Source organism: Electrophorus electricus, chromosome 23 (genome assembly GCF_041902795.1).
Source record: "Electrophorus electricus isolate QZ-2024a chromosome 23, ASM4190279v1, whole genome shotgun sequence".
NCBI lineage: Eukaryota > Metazoa > Chordata > Actinopteri > Gymnotiformes > Gymnotidae > Electrophorus > Electrophorus electricus.
The window spans coordinates 12,502,562-12,526,786 of NC_137519.1; the positions used below are offsets into that span (position 1 = coordinate 12,502,562).

Consider the following 24,225-nt stretch of genomic DNA (forward strand, 5'->3'; position numbering starts at 1 on the left):
ATCCTTTGTCTTCTTCGAAGGGAAAAATACAAGCGTGAATACGCAAAGCTATATGCATGACCTACTTTTAAATAAGATACATACAGTACTGCAAATGTTGTGAAACTGAGAAATTGTATACATAAAACAGTTTATTGTAGAGTACCTTTCATTGTAGAGAAATATTGGAAAAATGGATCTCGCGTATTTCTGGAGCATGTTGTACTGCATCCTGATGCAACTATATACAGTACTGAGTCACAGTGATAGCAGGAAGTTTAGCATCAAATACAACTCCATTCTTTGGAAATATGGAACAAACTGCATGTTAAACTCAATTTTGTACAGAACTGTGCAGATTCACTTTAGTTTGCGAGCTCACTTAGGACACCCGAAACAATTGTATTGTTAAAGTACATTCAGTATGCTAACCTTCAAGCATGTTTTGCTCTATTATTATACGCACAAGTTAAGTCTATGCCCAAGATCTACAGATGAGTTGAAATTTTCTACAGCGTTCAGACAGTATTACTGGCCCCTTACATATGTACATCTATGCCTGCCAAGCTGTCAAAAAGCAGTTCCCCAGTTGGGCTCCACTTGGTCCGCTGGAATGACGTATATTGCTGTATCCAGGTGATGCAGTAGGTCTGTAGGCTGACATACAGGGACTGCCAACTACTTGCATGCAACCCCACCCTTACAAGACCGTGGACACACTCTGTAAAGATTCTTCAGCAGCAGGACTATAGGACATGCTTGTGTGCAATTAAGTCTGTATGAGTTTCCACTACTTTTACTCTTCTGGTGCTGCTGAAATAAGGGGAGATAAAAAAAAACAAAAACAAAACAAAACAAACAAAAACCTCTCTAACACTGCATTATTCAGTAATAGCCCCCCTGAAAAAGAGAAAACAATAATTAAATAATGTTCATCAGCACACTGCTTGGCTGTGGATTTAGTTTCATTTCTAGTACTACTGACATGCCACTATTCCGGAAAGCCATGTCCCCCTCTTCAGGCCTAGCAGGGTGGCAGACAATACCCCAAAGTATGTCTGTGTCCATTCATAAGTCCCTGTTATAGTCCAAGAGCAGGCTACTTCATTAAGAAAACTAACAACATATCCAATTTAAGAGGGAAGAAAAACTTTTCCATTTACATATTAAATGCAATCACATGTCCACACTATAGTTCATTCAATTAAATCCCAATTAATTTAGTTATAGGGGAAGAAAAAAAAGAACATTGCATTGAATTAAGTCAGATCCAAAACAGTCACCTACCCCTTTAGGATAGAATTAAATCCATAATCTATAGGCTGCTTAAAAAAATAAAAACAAAAGAAATGTGATTAAGGTCAAGAAAAGGTCAACTTGAAATAGTTGGATGGCTCGAAATCATATCCATCAGATCCAAAGCCGAGATGTTAGCCCAAGCAACTGTTACTTTTTCCTCCTCTTCCACTCTTGGTCACGTGAATAACAGAGGCATCCTCAGCTCTGGGTCTCTCTGGGGATCAGGCCTACAGGATGTCAATAGCTTGGTGTCGCTTGCCATAGTCCACAGCATGGTCCCCTGGACCTTCCCTGTCATCATCATCTGAAAGGCAAATTTAAACTAGTTCATTGGGATTTGAGCAGACACTGTTGGACAGGAAGGATGTCTTATCATTCTAAAGGATATGGCTGCTATAGGTAATACCACGCACAGCTAACCGTGTAGGTACCACAGGGACTCAGTATCATTAAAACACTCAAGTGTTATTTTGCTGATCTGTAAAACAAGGCATTACTACTGATGTTTGTGCTTTTCTTTTTTAAATGTATAGTTTATGATTTGTTGGGCTCTTATTATTGTTGATTTGAAGTTATATTTATATATACACTGGAATCTCTTTGAAACTCAACCTAGGTCATGTTACGAATAGTGTTATTTATAGTACGTGTTGAGGTCGGTGTTGTGACTCTCCTTGATAAAGACTCATTCTAAAATCTATCGAGAGACTCTTTTCATGTCATCATGAAATTAAAAAGCTTTTATTTATAGTACTGTATAGTGTCATGGAGATATTTTGTTTTATAGGTTGTTGGGCCCCATATCAGAGCACCATCAAAGTCTGTTTAATGTATTCCCTTCGAGTAGCACTCTCTATGCTGAGATTAACAATTAAGGTGTAGGAAGCTCTGAAAGGAACAGTCCTGATGAATTGGACAGAGGGTAAGTAGCAATTTAAAAATCACACAAGTAAACCTCTCCTAGTTCAAACACTGTTACTATAATAATGCTAAACTATGTTCCTGTTGAATAGCAATCTGAGATCAGTGTATTACAAATGTCTCAAGATCGTTACAGTCGATGACTCATGCTTCTCTAGTAAAAAATAGAGGCATGCACGTGTTTACTTTGCTAAACAATTGTTTTCAGTGATTGGGCTTCAATTTTTGAACATCAATAGCTTTTGCTTTGAAATAATACCAACACTCCTCATCAAAATCAATGGCCCATAAAAATGATTAAAATTAACTACATAATGCGTTGTTCACTTGTCTCTCAGTACATTGGTTACCAGTTGCTATGGTGGTAAAGAGGATTAACCAAATCAGGCCATATATTTTTTCTGTTTCTGTTCAAAAGGTAGAGCAAGTTAGCCATAGTAGTAATGCAAGTTCTGTCACAAATGTAAAATAACCAGCAACGACTTCAGTTCAATCCCAACAAGGAAGTAAAAAAAAATGGAATGGCCATAAAGTATTTTATTTCCTGTGCCTATTATTGCCTTTAATGTGGCAAGATTGGTTGATGGTAGAGCATGCCTTAAATAATGAAATGACAAATTCCATACACTACGACTGGGGATGCTATCCATTTTCCCTAGAGCCATGGTTTGGAAACTCAAGCAGGTGTGAAAACACCACATGAATGTGCCAGGTGAATGGTGCTAGGAGCACAAGGAGAATGTAGGGCAGAGCATTTGAGTGAAGCATGCTTAAATGAACAAACAAAAACACAGATGTGCACTGGCTCACTCTTGGCACTCTGTCCATCAGTTATTCAACCCACCCATTAGACAGAAGGGTCTCTTGGTGCTGTGAACTTATGCAAGCCAAACCAGTGACACCTAGTGAGGCAGAGGCAATGGTGACCTTAGGGTTGGGGCTTGGAGGAGGAAGCAGAAATGAGAGTGGGATTGAGGGGGTGGGGATCAGAGGAGGAGGTGGCGGCAATGATCGGGTCGAGGGTTGGGCTTGAAGGAGGAGGAGACGGAAGAGCGAGGCGAGGGACATGTCCCCCTCATCCACCGCACCCCACACGGGGCTCACCTTGGGCATCTTCCTCGCCGCCGTCACCATCCTCCTCCTCGTTGTAGGCCAGCTCAGCCTGCTTGTCAGCCTCGTACTCGCCCACGTTGCCGTCATCCCCGTTATAGTCCGCCAGCTTGGAGGCGCCGCGCGGATCTACGGGGGACTCGTTCTCATCAAAGAACCGGCCTACAGAGGCAGAGCGGGGGGGAGGGGCCCGTCAGGATGGGGAGGGGTCAAGGGAGGAGGAGGAGAAAAGGAAAGAAAGAAAAAGAAAAAAGGAGGAAAGAGGCAAAAATTAGGGTGAAAAGAAAGTGACAGGTCATTGAGGGGGAAAAAAAAGGTAGAAGGGGAAGTATTGAAGGGAGTGAGAGAAGGGGGGTGGAGAAGAGCAAAAGGCAGAGTGATGGATTTGAATAGCAGGTTACATTAAGGAGGAGTCTTTCGTTAGCAGGAAAAAAGGTAATGGAGGATTAATGACAAAGGTAGCTGGGGAAGAGTGGAGATGATGAGGAATGCAAGAGGGGTAGGAGGAGAGAGGAGGTGAGGTGAGGATGGGTGGAGGGAGTGACAGGAAGGCGAGCAAAGCTGAAGCCAGACAGCAGTCACCAACCCATCCACCTCGTCACACATGGGGAGCCGAGACAGGGGAGAGAGGCCTGACACTGCAGGAAGGCTCTGCTCTGCCACCCCCGTTATGTTCAAATGAACACGTTATGTGACAAGAAGGAGCTGATCTGAGATCGGCACTCAGGAACAATTGCCTGATAAATACCAACCCCAGTATGAACTCCAGTTTTTGGACTAACTGGGGTAGAACGCCTTGCCTGACTTGACTGCATCACTTTATACACACGCGCACACACACGCACACAGGCCCACCCTCTCCCATAAACTTACTCTGTCGATGGCGCAGAGGCCCAACGAGGCCCGTGTCCCGATCGAGGCGGGGCTCAATGGGGTTGGGCAGGACCTGTACAGGATTCGGTGGAGGAGGCGGGGCCATTCCCTGGGCCCGCTGGCCATCAGGACCTGAATAGGAACACATTCACAGATCAACATCAGTCTGACAGTTGTATTGGGGGATTTCCCAGCAACATTGCTGCCACTACCCAACGATAGCTTAAAAGTCTGCCTGATCATCAACCAATGAACTAGATCAAACACAAAAGAAGTGTAGCCAGAGACCTGAAGCAAGAAACATAAACGTACACAGACAGAAACTGTTATAAAAATGACGCCCTTCAGTGACCTTAGAGAAATTACATTAGTCATTGTCCTCCACTAGAAATGAAAGAAAACAATATTTTAATGCCCTTGCATTACTTTTCCACACTTGCAGCCAGAATAATCTAAATCATACCGTGGCAATGTGAAAAGAAACTTAATCTGCCTGCCTTACTTGTACTTCCTCCCATTGGAGGAAACCTTGGACATTCAACAGATGTTAAGGGAAAAGTAGTCTGGAAACAGTAAGCTAGCAGCATTATTGGCAGCAAGTAAAGAACTGAATTAGAGCCAGACCCCCAGCTCAGTGTGTACTAAACTGTAATCTCCCCCCCCCTTTATCTGCACCACATTTTTCAGATCTTAAACAGAAAATTTCAATCTAAGTTGATGTGAGCATGGGCTTCCCTCACCTCTTAGCTGGCCCTGCTGTTCGCCAGCCTCGTCTGCCTGCACTGCCATCTTGCTGTTTTCACCATGGGCCACAGGCTTCTCCACCACCGCTTGGGGCACTTGCTGCTGGACAGGGGCAGCGTGGAACCCCCCCGTGATGTGGCCCGCACCCACATCACGGGGCAGCCCCAGTCGGTCCAGGGGTAGGCCTCGGGCTGTGTTGTCCCCAACTGCGGCTCCGCCCCCTACTCTGCCCACAGGCCCAGCTCCACCCCCTGCCCCAGCTCCACCCCCTTCCCCAGCATGGGGCTGCTCTTCCTTGCCCAGTGCAGCCATCTCCGCCACCTCTAGGCGCTTCTGCGTGATGGCTGGCTTCTTCAGGGCTAGAGGTACATTAATAATCAGGTTAATGAACTCACCTGGGTTATTGGTTACTTTTTTGGGCATACTAAATTCATGAGAAAAAAGTTTTCATGATGGACCTAGTTTCCCAAAAATGATGAATTCATGGATTTTAGAACATTTCATGGCATATATTAAATAACACTTAATTAGTTACATTGCTAGGACTAACTTAAGCTACTCCGCCATGCTAAGCTAATAGCCTGCTTCTCTGGAGTGGTAAACACGAAACACATCAGACTTTTCTCTAAAAGAGATTGTTGCTTTAATCTTGTTATGCCAAATTTTAATATTCTCAAATATATGATGAGCTATTTAACATTTTTTGCTGCTATCCACAAAATGTAACTGATTTTTGCTGAAATACAGGTCAAACGAGTGCATGTTACTTTAACAACATGATCAACAATTACATTCTGGGACCTTCTTATTTTACATGATGGGATAATTTTCTGAACACAGAAGCAATCTTGACCTGGACGTGTGCCTCAGTGAAGATCCATTTATAGGATTATCTGTGAAATCTAGGGAGATCTGAGCCAGTTTCTTAGTAGTACTTGTTGATACTCACTGAAGCGCACATCATCCATCTTTCCCACTTCACTGTCCTCAATGCCAGGCATGCCAGCATCACTTCCTGGCTTACCCATGTCCTCTGAGACAGGTGGGATTGGAGAATTAGACATTACAATTAAGGGGAACATAACATGCATTTATTGACATTCATCATTTCTAACTGCCACAAGGAGTTGTGTTACTGATGTGGAAGAAATCAGTGCCAGGTTCCAGGATAACTGGAGCAATAAACTATTCCCAAAGGCACACCGGGTATAGTCCTTGAAAGGCCATACAGCTGAGTCTGCAGTGCTCCAGCAGGCATGCAGCGTGGAAGCACTGACACTCAGAGTGTAGCCCTGACCCAGTGAGCTGCCCGCACCCCTAATACAGCGTGCATCTCCTCTGAATACATGTGCTACCTTTCATATGTGGGCCATCATGTTGGAGGTTGGCCACTGTGTGCCGCTCTGCTGCAGCCTCCACCTCCGTACCTCCCTCAGCTTCGGCAGCCACCGCACCGGCCTTACGAGGTTCCACAATGCCCTTAGGGTCAAAGAGCACGATGGTGGCCAGACATGATCAATTACAAGAACCCGGCAGGACCGGGTCAGGGAAATGTACAGGACTAAAATCAATCATCAGTTGCAAAAACAACAACTGTTATTTGTTGCCGCTCTGAACACTCTGGTTGCAGGCAGACTTCCTGCATTTCCTACTACAGGCCAGAGGGCAAACAGATCATGTTAAAGATCTTAACAGATGCTTACAGTGTGGCCTGTACAGATAACTTGCACAGTATGGAAATGGGCCCTCTAGCCAATCACAAAATTGTTTGGATCATCTTAACCAATATCAACAAACCCAAATTAATGTTTGGGGTGGGTGATTTGATGAATTGCATTCTCATGATCTGACAAATTATTAGAACATGTCAAACAAAAATATAAACCCCATTGCTTTGAGGATGATGCAGGTGCTTTTACCTGTCGGAGTTTGGCTGCCTGCTCCTCCATCGTCTTCCTGCTCTCCTCGTACTCATCTTTAAGCTGCGCTATCTGCCGCCCACACTGCAGGCTATGACACACACAAAGACATAACATTAGTAGTCAGGGTTTAACAGTAGTTTTTGCATCAAGAAATAATGAGAACAAAATAACTTAATTCAAATCTAAAGTGTCAAGTCAAAATGTTATGTGGAACCATATTTTAAAGCTCCAGATTTAAAATTCTAAACTAGGAGAAAAATGTTCATTAAATGTCTTAAACTATAGCTCAAATGAGATAAGAATGCAGTTCAAGATGAATGCATGTATACATAAATGATTATATAAACACATTTTTCCTGAGAAGTGCTGCAAAAGTGTGATAACTGCACCACTTGTTTTGCCCTTCTAACTCACCTTTCATATTCCAGCTTTCTCTCCAGGTTGGTGCTGTTTTTCTTCAGTTCCCTCAAGTGATCCTCCTGTCTAATGATCTCCTGCTTCAACTCCCTCACCTGCTCTGTAAGTGTACACACGCACGTGTGTACGCATGCATGCAGGTACCCAAGTGAGAGCCCCCAAGTGAAAGCCTTCATACATGATTTAATTATAGTTATTTTTTGGATGTAGAGCAAAGTTAATGACTACTAATGATCAGTGTTTCATTAAATGTATACATCATAACCACATCATTACTAAACTATGATTACAATGTAAAAACCTTTTACCCTTTATTACCAATGCATTTCAGAATAAATTAAATTGCACCCTCTAGTGCCCAATGCCTACCTTTCAGCCTGTGAATTTCAGACATCTGGACTGTGACATCACTCTGCAGCTTCATCTATGAAACAGAAGAGGAAGGCATCAGGAGTGAATGCTGGGATTGTGGACCACGACATAAATAAGCACCACACCAAGTGGACACAGCAATTGCCATCATTTACAAAGCATCAGTCTATGTATCAACAGAATTCTAAAGCTGTTCTCCATTTTGCACATACAGACATCACTGTCATTTATTACTTGAAACTTGGACTGGACATTCCATTTTACTTCTTTTTTTTTTTTTTTTACACAGCAGGCCTGATTACATAATTTTCGACTTGATATAAGCATTCCATACCACACTATGGTAAATCAAGAAATGGTGATATTACATGACCAATAGTATGCTTTACTCTGCTAGCTCACAATAACTGAATAATTATTTCTTCTTTCACAAGTTCTATGAAAAACACTTTCTTTTCCCATATCTTTCAGAATAATTTCAGAACTGCACTGCTCAGTTATAAACCTGAATAAAGATGTAAAACAGCAACACTGAGGAAGTTCAGTAAGACAGATCTGTAGTGCAAGCTTTATTTAGTAGCAACTTTAACACCACACAAGCTAAATTCAGCAATGACTCACACCAAGCCAAGTGTGGCAAAATCACTAAATGTTTTCCAACTGCTGTTCGCCAAGTAGTAAATGACAAAAGCTCAAATCTCCCACTCTGGCACAACAGAGAGAGTGTGGTTTCTGAGATGTGACTGGGAATATGGAGGGTGGAAAGACTTTAACAGATGGAAAATAACACTGTCTTGTGTGTTTAAGACAGCACAGAAATCCAACAAAGCAATGTATTGCCTTTTTGGAAGGAAAAAAACACCTAAAGCAAGGATTCTCATGAGCGTAACGATAATATTCTTTCTAGTTCTGTTTTGCGGTGTTAAACACACATTATAGAGAGGCTGGGTCCTGCATTTCACAGAAAATCAGATATTGCATAGGAAAAGGCAGATTTTACATTCATATTATGCACATAACCTCAACACAGAGCACTGGCTCCAGTGCACATAAGCAAACACTGCAGCAGGCTGGGTGGCTGTTTGTTTGCTTTTCTTTGAACAGTTTCAGCCACCTCCTCTTCACGTTTGCTTTCTCTACATCTCTCTCACACACACACACAGACACAAGGTTGCAGTAAGCACACAGGAGAAGAAAGCCTAGAGCGTCTCAAGGATTCCCCCTGACCTCAAATCCTTTCCATGACATCACTATTCTGAGAGCTCCTGCCTAGCACAGCAAAACCCACAAAAATAAGCAGACCAAGGAGAAACCAGACAGAACACAAGACAAGACCAGCTGAGACAGACAGGGTGGGATACGCCAAAACTAGACAGCAGGGGCCTGGTGCAACAAATGAAGTGCTAATTTAATGAGCTAACTGCTTCCTGCAAGTATCATCTGCTCACACCAATCTGGTGCAACGCAGGAGGTGGACATGCCTATTCAAATCAGCAGTCTTAAACAGGTCCGTTATCAGGCATCCTGTATGAGCCATCTGGAATGTCTCTGGCAGGAACCTTCGTAATACAATCCCAGCCAGGGCAGCTACCTGGCTTGTTACAATAAACATCCTAGATATTCTCAGTCATGTCTACCTGATTTTAATGCAAGATAAATACCTTCTAAGGGAAGAAAGGGGACAGCATTCACCAAAAGCATACTAAAACGTCTGATTTCGCTTGTCACTATAAAAACAGGCTGAACTGATATAATCAACAAAAGTACAACATTATCGACACTGACTGGCTTTGTGACAAAAGCAATTTAGCAATCGATTCTATCGGACAACCCGCACATGCTGAGGTTCAAGCCTCAGCCAAACAGTGGGCAGTGATTAAGGTAGTTGACATGTAATCAGAAGGTTGCTGGTTCAAACCCCATTACTGCCAAGTTGTCACTGCTGGGCCCCTGAACAAGGCTCTTAACTCTCAATTGCTCAAGTTGTACTCAGTCATAATTGTAAGATGCTTTGGATAAAAGCTTCAGCTAAATGCCATAAATATAAATGAAACAACATGCTAAAGAAGAATCATTTCCAAGACTGCATTTCAGCTGAGTAGATAAGGAGACACTAAAGATGGAACAGGCATATGAACATTCCTTGCTCAAATGATCCATGTTCGACACAAATTCTGAGTATCTCAAAATCACATTTATTAATTGAAAAGGCACAGAACTGATGCAGGGCAACTGAGCAACTCAGACAGCACGTGTGGGTGAAGTCAGGACTTTGCTCACAGATTTCTCACTTGACAAATAAAAGGACATCACTTCTCTGTTTAAATCACTCTTACCAAATCTTCCATTCTGTACCTGACAGATCCAAAGCATAACTGACTACCCTACCTTCTTCCAGCTGCTGAAGGACTACCCAGCTCTGCCTTTTCCATTAGCCAGCCTGGACAGCAGGCCTGTAATCCCTAAGGCCTGTAATCCTTTCATTTCTGGTTAAGCATCACTCAGTGTACCAAATACATGTCCTTGCATAAGGCCAGACTATGCAGAACAGGTCTAATAAGAAATATAAAGTTGAATAATATCTGTTTTATTATCATGAGAGAGGTTTACTCTGACAACCAGTGAGATAAGGGGCAAGAGGAGGGGCCAAGAAGCCCAAGAACCTATGACAAAAGAATGTGTGCAACACAAAGGAAATTAAGGGATCATAAAACAATATAAAATCAGGAGTGGTATCGAGTGGAATGGGCTCCCTCGATGTAGACATACAACTTGTGTCGAAAACAATGGTTATAACTTTCATGGTTTCATTTGCTTAACACTGATGTAATCTTTAAAGTTGTTTTAAAGATTTCATGAGGCTTTAATCATTACAGCTATACACCCTTGAATATTTGTTCTACTGGGTGTTTTACTGGGTTAAGTGATACTTACAGGATTTATTTTTAAAAACAAAGTCTGAGTAGGATTTTTTTTCCCCATTCACAATAAATAGATAAAATTGCCCAAAGTCGTATGAAGACATTTGTGCTGTTTCAGACTGTCTGAAACATAAAAACATAAAAACCTATGTTATCGCAGTTTCATGGTTAGGCACTGTGTATCTAGACAGTCACCTCTCAGTCAATCCCTAAACCATTAAAATCTGGAAAGTGTCTCAAAATTAGTATAATGGCCATGTTCGTTTAAGTCCAGCCAAACCAAATATGTTTCAACCAAGGAAACAATATTCCAATACAAAGGACAGCTGTATGCTTGACTTGTTCACTTGTGACCAAATAAAATTAATAACAAATTAACACAATTGTTCAAATGTCCCTAGCACCAATCCTGGAGGTCCCATTGACTTGATTTTAACTGCCTAAAGACATCAAGTCCAAGATGGGTCACAATTTCTTGCAACTCAATGATGGCAAAACGGAATTCATCATCATTAGGAATGGTCATGAGCACCTCAGCACAAAAGCATATCCGGAGTCCATATCAGTTAAGCCTCAAGGCCATATCAAAAACCTAGGCATCACAAATGACTGGAACATAAGATTTAAAAGCAGTGTTAGCAATGTCAGAATGTTAGAACAGTGTTCCATCATCTGTGTAACATAGCCAAGGTTATAAGTACTATAATGAGATATAAGGGCTGGAGTATCTTCAAACCCCCCCGGGTATATGTTAAAAATCCAAGGTTATAAATAAAACCCATATTTATTTCAGTTTGAATCCTGAGACTGGCATTGCTTAAAGCAAGCAGCAGGCTATGTCTAAGACACAATGAACACAATCCAAACAATGCCTTGAGCAAACACCCGTGGTCTGTCAGCATACAGTTCTGAGGAAAGGACACTCCCCCATGTCTGTGGGCAAGGGGCATATCAATATGCTGGGAGAACAAAGGGAGGAGGAACAGCCCTGGCTGTAGGCTCTGGAGGGACCGGTCTGGCCAGCTCAGACCTAGCAGCGCAGAGGGAGCCCTGACAACCAGGTCTCAGCTGGGTCACACAACGATTGAAAGCCTGGGGGGTGAGACAACAAAGCAGTATGGAGCAGGATGGATCCTTCGACCAGTCACAGCTCAGAGGCCTGTGCTGCTTCTTGGCATGCTCCCAGTAGCCCGCAGAGACAAGGGCCAACCTGGGCCGTGGGGCAGAACTTCACGGACAGCAATCCAAGGACAGCCAGCAGCGGGTGCATTAAATAACCAATAATTTTCCACATTTGTGCTCTGGGAGAACTGAGAAGTGGGCATGTAAAACAGAGACATGACAGAAATTTGACTATGATTCCCCCACCACCAACCTTTGCAGTAAAGCGCTGCTTGTAGAAAGAGCTGCTGAAAAGCTCAGCATTGCCCTGAGCATCCTGCTGGTAAAGACAAGACAGCCATGACACTGCAAAAGGAAGAGATCTGTAAACATATCTGCCATGCCCAATGTCTTAGGTAGTTACAAATGCCATGTTGACATTAAACGTCTTTTATCACATTTTTTTACAACACACATTTCAGAATACCAAGCTACACATCCCGAAGAACAACAATGTGGTCCATTATCATCATTGCTGAGTGGAGAAGGACAAAATCGGAAAAACTAGAAAAACCCACACACATGAAGCTGCACACGGTAGCCTTGATTGAGTTGCATGAATGGCTTTCTACACCTTATGACAGCGAAACATTTAGGGCCCTTCTTAAAGCCACTGCTTCTGGTTCATGAATCATAAACCACTGTCACTTTCAAAGGGCTGTTAGTTTACATAACTCAAAGTGTGCAAAATCAACCAAGAATTTTTTTTTCCTCCCAAGTCCTTGGCAAACCGTTTAGTAGTGTGGTGATTAGCATACAATTACATCTGATTATTGAATAGATTTTAAAGTGTAATGTATTGTATGGTTCGCTCGAACTTGAATTTCTTTACTGAAGAGAAAATACTACAGTTTCCTTCAGGATCAATAAAGTGTTATCTAATGTGAATAGTTATTTCAAATTACAGACCATAAACTTTACCTCAAAGTATTGAATGAAGCTAGCAGTGAAACGCAACACATCAGTAACTCAAGTCACAACAATTCATATAGAAAACTTCAAACTCTCTTACTCAACTTCTAAATCAAATTTCAAAAGAGCAAAGGGTCAAGAGTTTGGGCTCTCAGGGAATATGAGATCTTGGATGCAACTGGACTTGCATCTAGCCAAGCTAAAATCTGATTTTATAATTTCATTTTTAGAAGCCCCACCCCCCAAAACACCACTGGCAATTCATTTCCAGTACTTTATTACCTTTCTTTGAAAGGCCTTTTGTCAGCAGTTGTTTGGCTCAGTGCTCCTGGGACAACTTTTGGATAGTATCACTTTTGGTGTTTCACACTGCCTGCCCTGCTGTTGTCTAATATGGGCTTTGTGTTTGGTCAGAAATTAGATCAACCAGATGCAATCTCATTTTTTCCTGGAGGAACAAGCTTTATAAATGCCTGAAATCTTTGAGCCTTCAGTTCAGTCTTAAATATTTAAAACACACAAAATCCATACAGTATATATTTAAAAGAGTTGTTTAAAAGAATTATATTCAATGTTAGTCACTTGACTGAAACGCCTTGTCAAAATAATACAGGTTGTTTCGTTGTATTGAAACAGTAATTAAACGGTTTAACTGACTTTGAAAGGAACATTACTATCATCATAACCATAAATTGAGACAATCCATCACAGAGCCTCGTTGTTAGCTTTTATAGTCAAGTCTATGTGTCTATTGTTCAAATAGATTAAGACTGAAGTGCGGTGAGGGACGACGACGTCCACTGTCATTTATGGCAACTTCTGCAAGTTGCTCTGGATAAGAGCAAGAAATGCCGTAAATGTAGTTAAATGACAGAAAATTGAACACGTTCACACCGTGTAGTGTATTCGTAAAGACACGATTAAAAGAGAATGCAGCGTGCCAAGGACAGAAAGTACGAATGCAGAGTGCCAAGTACAGAAAGAACTGGTCATCAAATAGAAAACTAGGCGGCTACAAAATACTGACCCATCATGTAAGAAAAAAGTACCCACCTTTTCATCTGTGCACTTTTTGACCAGCGCATCCCGAGCTTGCAATTTGCCCTCTAGGACGCTGTAGTCCCCATCTTTCTGATCGATCTGTTTCCTGTGTGTGTCAACCTGCAACATCAGCTCTGAATTGCGCTTCTCCAGGCGGCTCCGCGCCGCGTCCGTGCGCTTCACTTGCGTCTGCACCTCGGCCAACTCGTCCAGCAGACGCCCGTGTTTGCTGGACACGGTCCAGTAGTTGTAAGACAGGAGAACGATGATCACCATGAGCGCGATGAGAATGAAGGATGGGAGACGACCTCCACGTCGATTTGCTCCAAACCCAACCATTGCGAGACTCAGACTCGTCAGTCTGCTTGCCAGACTAGAGTAATATCTGAATTATGTCTAATTACGTTTATAAGACGCACATTTTGTCGAACATATTCCCTGGCGATCTAGTTCAACAACACGATGACCTTCAGTACACCGATTCGTGTAAGTGATAAGTGTGATTTCTTTCCCTTCCGCACAGTTGGCGACTCGTTTTTTTTCCTTGTTTGCATTCGTCCGACGCCGGAGGATGAAACGAATCGACGCGGAGATGTGGCCTAACTCAGGTGTAGCGTTAAACCAATTGTTGAAATCATGTCTAAATACACTAATAATACCTTTAGATCATTTCTTAACATTCACAGTACCTCCCAGCTACGTTAAGCAAGCGATTGACATAGCTAGATAAGGTTAGCTATGCTAGCTACACTACACTGGCTAATCAGCTAGCATAGCTATGATATCGGTAGTGCAGAAAGCGTGTAGTTCTCACAAAAGTGCTTTACTGCTGCTGTTTAGAAATAAACGATTGCTTGCTGATTTTTAAAAGGAAATATAGCTAATGACAGCAAGTTGACTGAGCCATACACAAAGTGTCAAAACCAATCAGCTAGCTCGCTAGCTTACTCCTGTTGTCTATGTAAAAAGCCCCCAGCAACCGCTAACATGGACACGCGCGTAACTATATTTGGTGAACGCGCATAAGCGCGCGCCACTATATTCGGTGAACGCGCGTAACGCAGGAACTCCGAGAGCTGGCCAAGCTATCCTTACCTCAGCTATGACAAAACCCTGAACTAAATGAAACTCTTGCCACGTATACTTATATAAAGCAAAAATGTACAACTAAGCTGTGTAGACGTCGTGTGGTTGTTTATGTATGTATGTAGTTATTTATTTATTTATTTACTTACTTTTGGTGAATTGTCTTAACCAGTAAAGGCGAAGATTCCTTGACGAACACCCTGAGATTCAAGTAGGATCATCCAATCCGGTAATACAACTGTGGCAATTGAACGTTACTGATTGGTTAGTTACCAATCTTCCACTTCAGATCAATAATGATTCTATATTCCAATAAAAAAGAGGTGGGCGCTGTATTAAATTGGACAGATCAGTCTATCCTCTGCCCGGACCAAAGACCATATATACTGCGTACAGTCTACTGTAAAATATAAAACTATAAATTATTATATACTATATTTTTTCCGTAATATCTTAAAGTTTTCTAAAAACTATTAACTATAAAGACGACGTCTTCACCCTTATAGAATTGCAAAGCTTTAAAAGTTTCCTGCTGCCCTGCTTTCTTTGATCTTAGGAGGTGATGAGCTTCCTGACGCATCAACACTGCTGAGCTGCGGCAGGTAGTAAAAATGATCTGCTGCCACCTGGTGGACAAATGGTAATTTTCACATTAAAAGGTACGGATATAAGCTACGGATTTTGTTAGTTATTGTTTTAACAGATGGATAACGTGTGCATGAGATACTGCTGTTTTGATCCTGCTTATTCAGTTGTAAAATTGCATTTTTGATTGATAACTCCTTAGAATTAATTGATCTAACAGACTAATTGAAATATCACAAATAATGGTGACCACACAATGGGGAAAAATCTAATCATCTGTGGTACACAAGGCATCAGTAGTTTAGTTACATATTCTGTTTATAAGAAAATTAGCCTCAGTTTCAGGGCAACAGCAAATGGACAGACAGAATTACAAAGTGATTTTTTTTTTTAATTTGTAACACTGAAAAGAATCATATCACACTGAGGTAAGATAAATAATCCAGCGTTTTGAAGTTCTTCATTCTTCAGTGGCACATGATGAGCGACAAAGTTTTGTCCTAAACATCTCACAATGCCTGTAGGAGTGGTGCGTTCAAACAAGCTTTCCATCGGCATCACAGTTTCACAGAGTCAAGTCTGTCTGTCTTGCCCCTTGAGTGCTTTGTCCTTTCTCCCCATTTGTCTTACACAGATCTCCAAACTCCAAACTTGCAGATGTTTTGCCTCTTTGACAGCAAAACTAAAAAAAAAACACACCCGTAAGGGTGAATATTCTTTTATGATTTTGTTGTGTTGTTTTTTTGTTTTTGATTGTGAGCCGAGGGACCCCCTTCCCCCCGGGATGACTTTTCTGAGTGCTACTGTTTCTGCTGACGAAAGCTAGGATCCAGCCTTGGCACAGTGCTTGGGAAACACAGGGCTTTGCGGGCTCCTGGTCCCTGGCTTAGCATGAGCTCTGGGTCAGAGTATCGTTTCTCTGCACACGCTGACGAGGCTTCGGGGCCGACGAGGGCGGCGTTGACCCGGGCTCCCGGGCGGGTGGTGCGGAGACGTGGATGGTGAGCTCAGAGCTCCACAGCTGTGCAGGTGCAGATCGTCATGAATGTTCTTTCTGGGACTGCTCACTGCTTGCCTGGTCTGGGACATCACCTGCGCAGAGAGTTTGAAGAGTAGTCTGTAAGGCAGAGGATATCAATCCAGCCTGCTAGTTGGTCCACAATTTCCTTCCATTCGACTTCAATGGCTGATCTGCCTTTCCACTGCATGGTGCATTTCTTGATTACACGTTAGGAAGTGGGACAGAGTAAAAATGCGGAGTGGCTGTGAAGACTGAAGTTAGAACCGGCCATAAACTTGTACCAGTGCATTTCACAGATCCTTGCGTAGTGAAGTTCACACCTGTTAGGTCTGTTCAATTTTGCCTTTGAAAGTGTTTGGGTAATGAGTATACTGAGTACATAGCAACAATAAAAAAACCAAACAAATTCATGTTCTTTTCATGGTCTTAGTTTTTTTGTGGTGTACTGTACACACACACACACACACACACACACACACACACATATATATATCACATATATATATATCACATATATATATATACACACACACACACACACACACATACATATATATATATATATACACACACACACAAATGTATTTTACATGTACGTTCTAACCTGCTGTTAACTTCACACTTCCCTGGTCTTTTGTCTCACCTGATCCAGAATACTGGCACTAAAAATGGCCTCCTCCATGTGCTTCTCATCTGATTTGATGACGCACTTGATGCTGTTGACTACCTGCTGCACCTCAGGGGGGAAGGAACAGCTGGAGTGCTCCAGGAATCTGGCCACCAGGATCTTCGTGTCTTTGTAGGTCTTGAGGTCCGCCAGTGAGCGGGGGCGCTCAGAGGAGGCGGGGCGCAGGGGGTAGGCTTTAAAACGGAGGTCCGCCTTCCCACCCTCCTTCTGCTTCTTGGCCCCACGGCTGCTGTGTTTGGTAAACCGGGACACCGTGCTGCTAGAGCGCTCTGCGTAGGCTGGAGCGGGACCCAAAAGGAAGATGCATTGATGAACGCATAACGTTTGGTCTGTTACACACCTTCGTACTACGTGAGTTGCAAATTCCTATGCGATTGCACTTACATCTCAGCCGAGGAATGCTCTAACACAGAGTTACGCTCTACGATGGCATTTTTTCCATGCATCAAATTGAACTCCATACCTTTATTCATACCTTGAATGGAACATTGTACGGTATGAATTGCTTTACTAAGTGCCATGCTAATGCATGGTCAGATTTATGCTACTAGTGAGGGAGCCCCATCCCAGCACTCCGGGCCTCAGCGGTTCTCTCTTTGGCCTGTGTTACACTGGGCATGTACACAGCTCTGCTGCAACAGTGAGTAGGATGCAGCCACTACCGTGATCAGAAGCGGTCTGCGGGAACTCCTCCTGTGCTTGGTTACCCGCAGAGGTACAGGAACAGCTTTCACCTGCACAGAGATGCACTGCTTTGGTGGAGAACTAGAAGTGAAGTTAAGACCTCTGGCTTTAGTCCATGTTTACCTATGATATTCACCCACTTAGGCCAGCCTGTCAGTTAAATGGTGTTGGAAACTCATTTAAATGGCCTTAAATCGTTATTTGGATTCTAAACAGCTCAGCAGTCCTCAAAATGCAGTACCAATCCAACTGTGTTTGACAAAATTAAAGTGGTGTGTATGGTACAGGCTGGTTGGTAGCCAGGCTCACCTTTTTTAAAAATAATCAAGCAGAAGCTATAGACAGCTTTTTCCATTCAACTTTCACTTTTTGTTATCCCTTAAGAGTTAGAAGGGTGTGTGTGTGTGCGTGTGCGTGTGTGTGTGTGTGTGTGTGTATATGTGGAAGCTCACGTACTTCTGTCTATGGAGTTACAGGAGATAGGGTCACTGGTGGAGCGCACGATCCGCGCCAGGGTGCGGTAGCGAGGGGCTCGGATCCCTCGCACTCGCTCGCAGGTCAAGGAGCCACTGTGGGCTGAGGTAGATGAGGGCTGTGGCATTGAGGAGGAAGATGATGAAGAGGCTGACGGGGACCAGACACTGAAGCAGAGCCGTGGTCCCCGGGCTCGCCCGGGAGGAGACGGCGGGGAGCAGGATGGGAGACTAGAGGTGAACGCCGCCCCTGCTACACGGGGCACAGCTCCGGGGGACGCACAGGTCTGGGCTTCTGTTGGTGGAGCAGTGGGTAGGATGAGCTTCTGATTGGCTTGCTCTCTCCACCATGCAGAGGGCGGGCTGACTGCGGTGCTCTCTCCCTTCTCTGGGACGGCAGCATTCTCCGGGGACCAGTCGGGTGAGTGGGCCATCGAGTCCCGTGCGACAGAAGCCTCACTTTGGAGGAGTCGGCTGCGTGACGACGTGTGACAGCGGAGCGGCGAGCAGCTGCTGCCTTCCAGGCTGCCACAGCTGTCGGTGGCGGGAGCTCTGCGTAGCGTCCCGTACGGGGAGATGTCGGAGCCCTGCACCTCCAGCGAGCACAAGTCCTCAGAGGAGCAGCTCTGGTCAGGGAGGTCAGCCAGCTCAGACACCATCAGGGAGGCACTGTCCACTGACGCTGTGACATTGAGAGAAAACAGAATTTTGTGTATCTGTAACTCACCTGCTGAAGCTGGTAGAGTAAGGTGTTAGCAATACCAATGTTGTGGGTTTGAGTACCAGGGAACACACCTACTGTAACACTGATAAACAGTTAAGACGCGTCTGCCAAATTCTTTAAATGTAATTTGCGTGGGAGAGAAATTTGACTTGATACTGGGGAATAAACATCATATACATGAAATATAACCATTTATATTCCCTATGATTATATTATATATTGTATATAAATTATTGTTATTATTATTATTTCATCTTGTGATTGTAAAACCTTCTTTGTGTGAGCTATATAAAAAGGGATCATCAAAAAGTTGAAGTTTATGAAAGTTTATAAGTTTGTGCTATTTGTTTCAACCTGAAGAAGACACCTTTCCACATTTTTCATAGAGGTTTATCAGAAACTCTTTCTAAAGTAAAACTTCTCTCTCACTCAAAATCTCTCAACCTTCACCTCTAATCACTGTTTTTAACATAACTGAATCATCAGCTGTAATCTGCTCTTGTCTGTGATGGTGCAAACTAAAATATAATTGTTAATGACGGAATATAGCACAGTACACAGAAGTCTGGTTCTCTGGGGTACTGTAGCTTCATACATATTAAAGCTGCTTGCAGTAGATATCATAGCCTGTATAATGGCTAATAAAAGGTTGAGGCTCCATTGCAAAGATGAATCTATTACACTTCTTTGCTAGCCTGCCTCCTATATGGGAAGTGGGAGATGCTGATACAACGGAAATAAGAGACTCTATTTTAATTTAAGATACATTACAGAGGCCAATAACAGTGTATGTTCTGCTAGAATACCTGATATACTGTGGCTTTACAGTATAGTAGGCCTGGGCATGGGTAATAATCTATAAATAATAGTATTCATTATTTTTTATTTGGTACTCAGTAAAGTACAGCTCAAGGATCAGGCCAACAGATGTTACAACAAGAAGATCTGTTACTGCTGCTAGTCAACTGAGATCCAGTCCAACTCACAGCAACAGAGCTGGTTTGGTCACTTCTGCCTGCGGTTTTAACTTATCCTATGCCACATCATATGAACCTCTATAGGAAATGCACTATAAAGCCTGAATGCACATCAGTGTTCTAGAAACTGTTTGTGAGCAGTGCTGATATGACATGTGCTCTGTAAGCAGTCCTGCAGTTTCTCTGTGATTCCTCCTCACCCTGATTGCTGAAGTTTGTGGCTGTGTTCCTCTCACACACGCTGGACTCTGTAGCCTGTTGCTCCAAACTGGTGGTGACCTGCAGCAAAGTGAAAAAGCAAAATCTTCACACATTTCTACCAGCTGCAGTGGTCTAACGTGATAAAGTGTATTTGCATGCACTCGGTTTGTGCCAAGCTGTCATCGTAAACCCGGGTAAGTACAGGGAACGATAAACAATGCTGATTTTGTTATTTCTCCTCCCAGGCTTCCTACTGCGGACTTCTGGAATAGATGTCAATTGAAAAAGGTGCTTCTCCTGCTGTTAAGAGGGATTAGGAACAGCCGCAGGAGGAGGAGAACACTAAAGGAGAACATCTGCCAACGAAGAGTCTGAGGGACCCTGACATCTGGCAAGCCGGCAGGGTCTCGGAGTGGCACTGGCAGCAACTAAACAGCAGGGGGCAATGTTGTGCTCCGAACACCAGCGTGCTGTGTATTGACGTGCATTTGCTGTGTTTTCGAGTTTGTTAAGTTGCATTTTAAATAGTTTAACTTGTTTGAAGACCCTGTAAGGAATCCCAATTAGGGATTACAGTAATGTACACGGAGACCAGAAAAGTATACTAAATGACAGCACAGTTTAAACAGCAAGGATGGCTCATGAAGTGTGACAAATGTAGTAATCTGGCTATCATTCTGTATCCTGCAGCCAAGTTAGTTCTTGTTAATGAACTAATAAGCTCTGAGAAATCAGCAAGAATGCCCTCTTTAGTTAAACTGCCTTTGCATAAGCCTACAAATCAATACTCGTGTCTGGATTCTCTCAGTGATTACAGGTAGAACAGGAACAGGTAAGAAAGTGATTTACTCTTTTTGCCATTTTGCTGGTCCGTCAATAGATTCTAAATAAACCAGGGCCTCTTTTAGCTTTTCTTCTCAAATTTCTCTCAGTAGCCATAATAAAACCTTCAAACGAGTGTTTAATCACTGCCTCGGCAATGGGCCTGGAGTGGCGAGAACAGCCCCTTTGTAACTCTTCTCACGGCACCCAGCACGCTTGTTGCTTTTTATTATTGAGGTAGCTAGGGGGAAATCTGACAGGATTCATTGTCAAGAAGTGGACAAATGGACCAAAGCTTTCACTACTTTCTTCTCCTTTCCTTTAGCAGAATGGAATTCCTCCTCATCGAGGATCTACGGTGCTGTTCCAGTGAAAATTATAACCCATCACAAAAGGCACTTGGACTAATCCCCCCACCCCACACCGTCAAGTGCTCAACAAGAGCTCTTGAACAGTGCAGCCTCACGTAGACAAATGGGAGTAATTGAAAAAGAGTAACAATCTGAGAGGACAGCATACGCACACCGTACCTGCCTCATAAAAGCGTATTAGCCACGGAGGGAGAGCTGCCTGTATGAACAATTACCAGCACCAGCAGTGATGGATCGCCAATTTAGGGCTTCGTGTCCACAGACCTCACTGAAATGAAAGTGTTATCATACTTTTTATGTGCCATTACAGGTGACGTGAACTTGGCGCTCTCTAAGATCAGGCCTGCAGAGGTCAGCACTGAATGGGGTCAACTGGAGAGGGAAATCTCCCAGTGTCTTTAATGGGTGTCATTTATCATGCACTGTAGTCTGTCTCTCTCTCTGCCTCACACATATGTACACACATACAGTGATAATTGAATCTCCTTCACACTGGTGAACCAAGACCGACATGACTCCCAACTGCAAGTCTCCAAAGATGAGCTGCCTTGTATACGGACTTCTTGCTGTTTTGGCTAAGTTTAGGAGTTTGAGACTGACATGAACAGTATGCATTGCCTCTCCTATTCTTTTTCCTTTGCTTAAATGAAAAGACAACCACATTTCCGAGCTTTAGCTCAGAGATCAGAGATCTACACTCAGAGATCTACAGCCAGTCCTGTTCCATTTTTGTCCTGCTCCATTTTCGTCCTGTCCACGTTTGTCCTCGCACACCACAGCCAGGTAAATCAATTTTCTGCAGTCCTTGGTTGGCTGACTCAGGTGTACTGGGAGCTAGTGAGAATGAACCGATGAGCTGGCTGTGGGGCCCAGTGAGTGGAGTAACAAAACCCGTAAAGCCTGACAACCTTCAGGTTAGATTTCCTCATTTGTGAGGAGCACTGATTCCATTTGGCTGCTGCAGTGAGTCCAGGTGATACAGGTGAGAGAGAAATTAGAGCTGGACATGGAATGGACCTAACAAATGAATGAAGGTGCTTCTTACCTGGCTGGCCGGGGTCTGACCTACCACTGACTCGTATGGGGGCGGGAGCTCTGATGGGTACACCGTGCCTGGGCTGTTGATGGGCACACCATATATGGCGCTGAAGGGGGAATGCGGGAAGTCTAGATGCAGGCTTCTGATGATGGAGGGAAAAGGCGGTTATATTAACCTCTGGCATCCCACCCACCAAGTGAATTTAAAGAGACAGTCACTCAGCATTCAAGACCACATTTATGTGTTTTTCTCTGCTCTAACACACCTGATGCACTTTGTGTATGGCTCAATAATTAGCTAATGATCCAATAAGATTAGAAACAATAATGTGCAAAGCAGGGGGTCACAAGGGTTAGGACTAGGAGCTACTGACTTACACTGTTATGGAAGTAAGAGCATGTTTGTCTCAATTTATATTTGTAAATAATTTGTTTGCTTCTCTGATCTGGCTACACTCACCAAGGCAAATTCTTTGTATGTGTGACATATTTGGCAAAATAAAGTGACTCTCATTCTATTGGCACACAGTAGGTCTTCCAATATAATCAACAAGAGTCATATGTATAACAACCTAGAATATACAAAACACAACTATAATTCATAACTTACAGTACACATATACTCTGAAAATCAAAACTGAAAATGCACATTGTGCACCTTTATCCAGATTCTTCACAAAAAAAATTACACGTATTATTAAACACTCCTCTCATCTCCTCTCCTCTTCCTTCTTCTGCTTGTTTCCTTCAGTCTCCTGGAGCAAGCGTTATGATGTCATGCCAAACAGGTGATTTGTAGCCTCTTGCATTCCTGTGTGCACTGCGCATTAAGGCTCCTTTGCTAAGCAAACACTGCCCTGGTGCAGGAGTGTCTCATCTGCAGCGTTTCACCAGCAGACATGCTGTGAGGGTCTCACTCTGGCTGAGTCCATGGAGGATTTACTCGGGTACATTGTGCACAGTCATTCCTGAATCACACACCTCTCCATGGATGCATGCTTTCGCACATTCTAGAAGTGTGTGTGTGTGTGTGTGTGTGTGCATGCATGTGTATATGTGCATATGTGTAAGTGCGTGTTTGTGTGCATGCATGTGTTAGCACGTGTGTTTGTGTGTGCGTGTGTGTGCATGTGTGTGCGTATTTGTGTGTGTGTGTGTGTGTGCATGCATGTGTTAGCTCGTGTGTTTGTGTGTGCGTGTGTGTGTGTGTGCATGTGTGTGTACATGTATGTGTGCATGCATGTGTATGTGCGCATGTGTGTAAATGTGCTTGTGTGTGTGCATGCATGTGTTACCACGTGTGTGTGTGTGCTCTACCTCTGGCCCTCCAGCACAGGGGTGCAGGTGTACTCTGGGGGGTAGTAGGGTGGTGGGGGGATTGGGGGGATGAACTCGTCAAAATCCAGGGTCTGGTGCAGGATGGTCCCATGAGGGCTCATGCAGTCAGCACTCAGTGCTCGTGCTCGGTGTGGCATGAACTGGAACCCACACAGACCGGCCTCAGTCAAAAAACATTCCTTATGGAAATAATTAAATGTTTAGATAACATGTAGGACAATGGACAAATGTCACACCTACCTAAGCACAAACTGTTTAATTAATCAATCCCATAACCCACACAATGGTGCCAATTTTTTTTTTCTGTATGTATATAAAATATTTAGATATTTAACTGTCAAGAACATATTTTGTGATTCCCAAAATAAATGTAAATAAATACTTACATACATACATAAATCCATAAATCCATAAACCATTACCGTATTCTACCTCATTATCTCATCATACAGGCCTACTTACCCAGGGCTGTTGTTATTAACGTGATTATTTTTCTTTCCTGTATATCACTTTGAATAACAAATTATACTTATTGCACCTTTAAC

The 24,225-nt window shown here is 43.2% G+C and overlaps 2 protein-coding genes and 1 long non-coding RNA gene across 16 annotated transcripts in view; 1 reads left to right on the forward strand and 2 right to left on the reverse strand.

Annotated features, from left to right (window-relative positions):
- Nucleotides 1-111: 111 nt before the first annotated feature.
- Nucleotides 112-14,825, reverse strand: golm2 (golgi membrane protein 2). Of its 4 annotated transcripts, XR_014119486.1 has the most exons (11): nucleotides 13,685-14,824; nucleotides 7,635-7,689; nucleotides 7,263-7,365; nucleotides 6,846-6,936; nucleotides 6,282-6,405; nucleotides 5,876-5,959; nucleotides 4,923-5,285; nucleotides 4,183-4,314; nucleotides 3,304-3,471; nucleotides 965-1,582; nucleotides 112-879 (listed from the first exon to the last, which is right to left on the reverse strand). XR_014119486.1 is itself a non-coding variant. In XM_027008928.3 (10 exons), exons 1-10 carry the CDS (start codon nucleotides 14,009-14,011, stop codon nucleotides 1,506-1,508), a joined length of 1,524 nt encoding a protein of 507 aa, XP_026864729.3. In that variant the 5' UTR covers nucleotides 14,012-14,824; the 3' UTR covers nucleotides 112-1,505. The 4 variants fall into 4 exon arrangements, 3 of the variants coding, with proteins under 3 accessions (XP_026864729.3, XP_026864731.3, XP_081562039.1); XM_027008928.3 differs by having other exon boundaries at nucleotides 112-1,582; XM_027008930.3 differs by lacking the exon at nucleotides 3,304-3,471 and having other exon boundaries at nucleotides 112-1,582; nucleotides 13,685-14,819.
- Nucleotides 14,153-18,703, forward strand: LOC113576694 (uncharacterized). 8 transcript variants are annotated; one of them, XR_014119489.1, is made up of 6 exons: nucleotides 14,153-14,280; nucleotides 14,931-14,987; nucleotides 15,315-16,372; nucleotides 17,017-17,767; nucleotides 18,213-18,446; nucleotides 18,565-18,703. It is a non-coding gene; the product is annotated as an uncharacterized LOC113576694 (long non-coding RNA). The 8 variants fall into 8 exon arrangements; XR_014119491.1 differs by having other exon boundaries at nucleotides 17,017-17,403; XR_014119490.1 differs by having other exon boundaries at nucleotides 15,315-15,417; nucleotides 15,978-16,372; nucleotides 17,017-18,446.
- The window catches only part of fam189a1 (family with sequence similarity 189 member A1), a 109,288-nt gene continuing 100,984 nt past the window's right edge, over nucleotides 15,922-24,225 (reverse strand). For all 4 annotated transcript variants that reach the window (XM_027008926.3, XM_081705911.1, XM_081705912.1 and 1 more), the window contains 7 exons: nucleotides 23,660-23,820; nucleotides 22,350-22,485; nucleotides 20,111-20,189; nucleotides 18,193-18,891; nucleotides 17,715-17,786; nucleotides 17,008-17,330; nucleotides 15,922-16,435 (listed from right to left, as the gene is read on the reverse strand). In XM_027008926.3, coding sequence (XP_026864727.2) covers nucleotides 16,247-16,435; nucleotides 17,008-17,330; nucleotides 17,715-17,786; nucleotides 18,193-18,891; nucleotides 20,111-20,189; nucleotides 22,350-22,485; nucleotides 23,660-23,820 — 1,659 coding nt within the window. In that variant the 3' untranslated portion in view covers nucleotides 15,922-16,246. The remainder of the gene's footprint in view (nucleotides 16,436-17,007; nucleotides 17,331-17,714; nucleotides 17,787-18,192; nucleotides 18,892-20,110; nucleotides 20,190-22,349; nucleotides 22,486-23,659; nucleotides 23,821-24,225) is intronic.